The sequence below is a fragment of the Atta cephalotes genome (genome assembly GCF_000143395.1).
Source record: "Atta cephalotes unplaced genomic scaffold scaffold00050, whole genome shotgun sequence".
NCBI lineage: Eukaryota > Metazoa > Arthropoda > Insecta > Hymenoptera > Formicidae > Atta > Atta cephalotes.
In genome coordinates, this window is record NW_012130114.1 from 106,564 (window position 1) to 112,477 (window position 5,914).

Here is a 5,914-nt window from a genome sequence, read left to right on the forward strand (position 1 = left end):
TATATAGTAGTAGTCGTCTATTCTATAGTATTACTAACTATATATAGACCACTAGTATATATATATATATATATATATATATATATATACATAAAATGTACTCTGAGCAAAGCCTACGGAGACAGATTTTGAACAGAGTCTGTTATCAATTTTTGATTGCAGAAAGGCACCAAATTGTATACAGAATTTGTATTATCTGACATTGTCAGCAAATTGCTGCCAGAAATATAACAAAGCTTGCTAGACATGCTATGCTAGCAGATTGGTAGCAGAAATCGAGCAAGCAAAGTCATAACCTGACGACAGATTGAAAGCAAAATCTGATTCGAGCAGACTCTCGGGTTTTGCCACCAATTTGCTGGCATAGCCTGTCAACAGCTTTGTTGATAAATCCATAGCCAAATGCGGACACAGATGGCTATGATTTTGTAGTCAAATCTCTGATGGAGTTTGCTAATTTGGTCCCAAATTGCTAACATTTTGCTATCAGAACACATGTGCGTGCCTGTGTGCATAAAATATTGAGAGTTGATGCGCGCGATCAATAATATGTTTTACAATTAAACAATCTGTATTCGGCGCACTATATTCTATTCGTAAGAATTTTCATGCAGATTAAAAATGAGAAATTAAAAATGAGAAATAACCGAGAATGAGCGCTGAACCGTTGATACGAAGACGTGAGATGCTTGCCGCTAAATGCGTTTTTGCTTTCAAAAGTGCATCTTCAATGTCTTTTAATCCGACAGTCTGAAACAGCACAAATAGTATTGACTTATCGCACCCACGTTGGTAGTGTTAAATAATTAAATTATATAAATATCAGCAAAATATTATTTCCATGGTACGATATTTGCAAGCGTAAATTATAGCAAGCGTAAATAATGCCTTTTTTATACAAATTTATAGAAAAAAAAAAACACCGAGATAGGTAAGAAGATGAAAGATTAATACAAGGTTCTAAAAATTAATATAAAGAAGTGGAAAGAAAGGAATTGCACAACACAACGGTATACAAACCTCGAATACTTTCTCTCGAGTCTCACATGCACTCCCACGTCGAGTAAATTTTCTTCCCTGCATATCGTACAATAGCAACCAGACTACTCGTTCTTGTTGTTTCAAAACATTATTTCTATACCAAAAACCACCATCCTCGAGTGTACGATTCAAGATATTTTTATCTACAAAGTTTACAACGGAAGTTTGTGACTATTGATCGCAGACTGTAACAATTTATAATATATACATAGCATTTTCTTAGAAAGAAAGCTTTATAGAAGCTTCTTCGTGCACGAAAAGAAATGAAAAAAAAACTTTTTTCCGTACGCTCATCGCGCATTTGAAAACTATATCTCACATCTCAGAACATCGTATACTAAACCAAAAACGCGTCTCATTTCGGCCTCGTTGGCATAATTTGGCGAGGGTCGTGCATTTTGCAGAACTTTGGCCGCCAAAAGGATATCGTTGACACGCCAGCCCGGCTCGATGCGAGCTTCCGTCATCGAGCCGTCCGCACCAGTTTCTGATATAATATTCGAGGAACCGACGATATTCTTACTCTCGTCTTTTCTACCTTTCGGAAGATGCCCCTTTTCCCTGAGTGACTTGGGTTCCCTAGGACGCCATTCCCAATCTTGCGAATTCTTGCAAGTTATGCGCCGTTTAGAATCCTCCATCCTCAAACAAAAGATCCCCGTATGGTTCTCTCTATCGAATTGTATAATTGTACCTATATCCTTAATTATATGCCTGTCTCGCATTTTCTCGCATTGCACGTATACAAGGCTGTTGTAAACATACACGTAGATACCCTGATGAAAATGTAAAGCTTGTCGAAGTATCAAAGAAGTGTGAACAAAGAATTGTAATGCTTCTTAAATATTTCAATGACTTTCCATTGACTCTTAGTGGTTTTGAATATTCATACACGCTCCACGAACTCTCCCCAATGCTCCCAAACGCTCCGTAAAGCTCCCAAAACACATCTGTCACATTTCTCACATGTTAAAAATTTTTTTTTTCATTAACGTTTCTCATACGCTCCTCAACACTCCGCAAAGAATGCATGGAGTGTACTAATACACTTCCTAAACACTTCGTTCATTAGTATTTCGTCTACGCTTCCTAAACGTTCGGCAAAAAGTACACAGATTCAAATACGCTTTGTGTACGCTTCCAAGACATAGAGATTAAAAAGTTTATTTTAAAACGGAGTGTCATTGAGTTGTATAGCGAACGTAAATGATGCGTCGTTGAGTAGTACGCGACATCGCTACCAGAGGGACTTAGCGAGAACTAACTTCTCGAATTTAAAAAACCGCACAGATTAGAATAAAAGATGTAGATGCATTGAAAGATTTTTCAATTGTGTTCTAATGAAATAATTTTTTGAAGTGAGCCCTTAAGGCTCTAAGAGGAAAGCCATGGTACTTTTTTTTAGATATTTACCGAATAAATGAAATATATTTTAAAATCATTTGTTTACCAAGGAGCTATTACATTTCATTATTCTAAGAACGACGATGCTCCATTTATGTTTTTTAGACTGCCTAATCACGCTTCCTTACGTTTCATGTTCCAATTTTCGTTTCTTATGAGTTTCATTTGCGTTTCTGTTACTCCCTCCTTACATTTCCTTTACACTTCAATTAACGCTTTATTGACACTCGCTTTACATTTTATTTTCATCATGATATGTATAATATACTCTCCTAGTCTAGATATTAATTAGGGGCAATTAGTAGGGGGCAACTTCCAGTAAAGCACTGTATTGAATAAAAGATAAAAACAGAATGATTCTTGTGTCGACATATCTTAATTGTGTTTCTATTGGAAAAAGCTCGATCCCTAATGTCCGCGGCGTTTTCTGTATCAATATATGTAAATTATTAACTTTATTATATCTTTTAGTTTAACTTTTTTCTCAATTCTATATAATTATACTTATAAAGAATTAGAAAAGAATAGAGAATAAATTAAATCGAGATTAAAGTTTATCTATATTGATAGAAATAGATGTTATTTGCTTAAAATTATTAAACATATACATAAACACATTATATTATAATAAATCTTATGTTATACATAACGTTACATTTCGTATCTTACTTTTTATTTTGAACTGGCTCAGCGTCTTTTTCCCTTTGCAATTCGACGAGACTGTGATAAACTCGGTGACGCCATTCTTCATCGCTGGGCAATATCAATTTTTCGAGTTCTTTATTACGTAGCTCTTCACTAAGAAGACTAAAATTCGGTATCTGCGCCGTAAGAAGAAGTCGAAATATTTTTGCGTAGAGCGTGAATATATTAGTTTTGTGAGTCTCGGTATCAATGACAATTTCAATTTCAATATCGTCGAGAGATTTGCTAGACGAATCGCTAGTCGACATTGCTTTGCCAATGGATTTCTGCGAGAGCATCCGACACTCCTGATAGAGTCGATCCTGAGAAACGTCGATTGCACCACGAGAATTACAATTGCTTCGATACAGGACACAGAGCGCCTATCATGGAACAAGTCAGAATGGATTCCGATCGAAATTATTCAATTATTGATCCTTAGATTTCTATTGAATTTTCTAGGGAAAACGGAATAATTCGACTTCCGATTGGAATTCATCCAAACATACGTTTCATGCATGATAAGTTCAATAATACCCAAATGTACCGCCGCCAGACAATGTAGACCGTGCAGACTACTGAATATGCCAGGAAGAAAACTTAACAACGATGAGTCAAGCATATTAAGTAAAGGAAAGCACGCTTTAAGAGAAGCACAATTACAACGTGTCAATCAAGAGGAGCAATCCAGACAGAAGTTGAAGCGGGCATTTAAAATATGCGGCACGCGAGCAAAAACTAGCTTTTATACTTAATTGCTAATAGTATGATGTACCAGCAAGTACCTGTAGCAATTCGTTCGCGACGCAAACTTTTTTTTCTCTCTCGTTGCCGTCGTGACCGCAACCTGGCCCTGGCAATCGTCTAGCGAAAAGTCAAGAGAAGACTGAAGATACCAAGTCCGAGTCGTCCGTGTCGCGCGACATCGCGTGCTTTCGAAGCGTATCCCACGAAATTGCATCTTGGAACTCTTATCAGGTCGAAATGACTATTTTTACGCTATCACCGTTAGAGTCGTCTATTAAACATAGCATATACCCTTTTTTTCTATCAATTCTGTCCGCCTGTCCATTTGTGTATCATTGGATATTATCGAAATTGCAGTGAAATTTTTAAAGTTATACAAAGATATAGTATAATAATTATTTAAATTCAAGAAATGTAATATTTCCCTGAGAAGATAGATACGTTCATTTTTTTCGTTCCTTAATATACATGCATATACATATATGATAAATATAGTAGGCTAATGAGAGTCAGCAACGATAAACGGCGGAATTATTTAGTGAACAATCAATATAATAATCAGATATTGGATTGATGTCTTCTTTATTTTGAACGTTTCGATTTTCTTTGGAGTCTTCCTCAGCAAGAATGATACAAGTATAATTAGCTCACATATCCATAATGCTTAAGTCACTTAAATAATTGTGCTGTTTATCGTTGCTGACTCTCATTAATTTACTATATTTATCTTTTTGTATTGTTTAAAATTCGAGAGTCCTAATATAATAATAATTATTATTATACATATATGTATTAATACTACTTATGTCTCAAAGTCATATAGAACTATATAGAACTGATTAGAAGACGCGATACACATGAGTATGAGAAAACGCAACGTAGAAAATGCAAATTTTATTAATTTCACTACGATTTTACTCAAAAAGTAATTGAAATAGTACCATAAACACACATCTAGATTTGAATAGTCAAAGCTATGATCGATACGAGTGAAAAATAGGCAGAGAAAAAGAATATCTAAAAGAATATTCGCGCTGGCGCGCGATATGCTTTTTCTTCTCTATGCAATACATATAATTTATTACGTATTATATAAATGATATTCAATGATCCCGTATCGAATTGCGTCTCGTGCACGACCACGCAAGACCAAATATTCGTTTTCACAGACAAAAAGAAAGACAATAGACAGCTGTCACGTACATGCCCGATCGATCATTTCAGAAACGACGGCGGCAGGTACGATCGTGCTGTTGACACAATTCCAAAGAAATAAGAAGCAAACGGCTAACATATCACGTTATATTCATCGCATATATTAGGATAAATGCCAGATGCTTTGATGCTACATATTATATTTAATTATTTTTTATAAATTCAAACTTGTTACTTTAACTTATTACCATCTTTTAATTCTTTAAAGTCTCCTTTGTTTTGTACATATTAGAAAATATGATGATAAATTGTATTAGAGGTTGATGGGATTCTCCGTTCATATACTTCGTAAGAATAAGTAAAGAAACACATGATGGTTGACATATACTTATTTAATAACAAATTGTTACAAATTAAAACTGTAAGATAAATATTATATAAAATATATTAACTTTATACGAATGTAAGAAGGCACGATATATACTTACAGTTTATTCGTGCACGCGTACGTATGTGTATGTGTGTGTGTGTGTGTGTGTGTGTGTGTGTGTATGTGATGTGGTGTGTGCACGCGCGCATGCGTGCATACATGCGCATATATAAAATCTTCTGTTTTAGCTGTACATTTTTACATCTCTTTCTACATTTTCATTTGTCAGATCGACTATTTATTAATTTAAAAAAAAAAGTTAAAACTTAATAAAATGTAAAAAGTACAGCTAAAAAAACTCAGATCAATATGTTAAATTTATTTTTATAAATAATTCTTCAATGGCAGTTTAACAAGAATCACTTCGCGATTGTTAGAATAATTAGACTATCAATTTTAGTAATACAATATTTGCGTGTAAAACTAATCAATTGAATACATCAATTTTATTAT

The 5,914-nt window shown here is 34.4% G+C and overlaps 1 protein-coding gene across 1 annotated transcript in view; it reads right to left on the bottom strand.

Annotated features, from left to right (window-relative positions):
* The window catches only part of LOC105622940, a 7,314-nt gene extending 3,886 nt beyond the window's left edge, over positions 1 to 3,428 (bottom strand). Inside the window, exons 1-4 of the mRNA XM_012204347.1 lie at positions 3,115 to 3,428; positions 1,361 to 1,683; positions 1,021 to 1,184; positions 648 to 750 (exon numbers count right to left, since the gene is read on the bottom strand). Of these exons, the coding sequence (XP_012059737.1) occupies positions 648 to 750; positions 1,021 to 1,184; positions 1,361 to 1,683; positions 3,115 to 3,428 (904 nt within the window). The remainder of the gene's footprint in view (positions 1 to 647; positions 751 to 1,020; positions 1,185 to 1,360; positions 1,684 to 3,114) is intronic.
* Between the last annotated feature and the right edge of the window lie 2,486 nt (positions 3,429 to 5,914).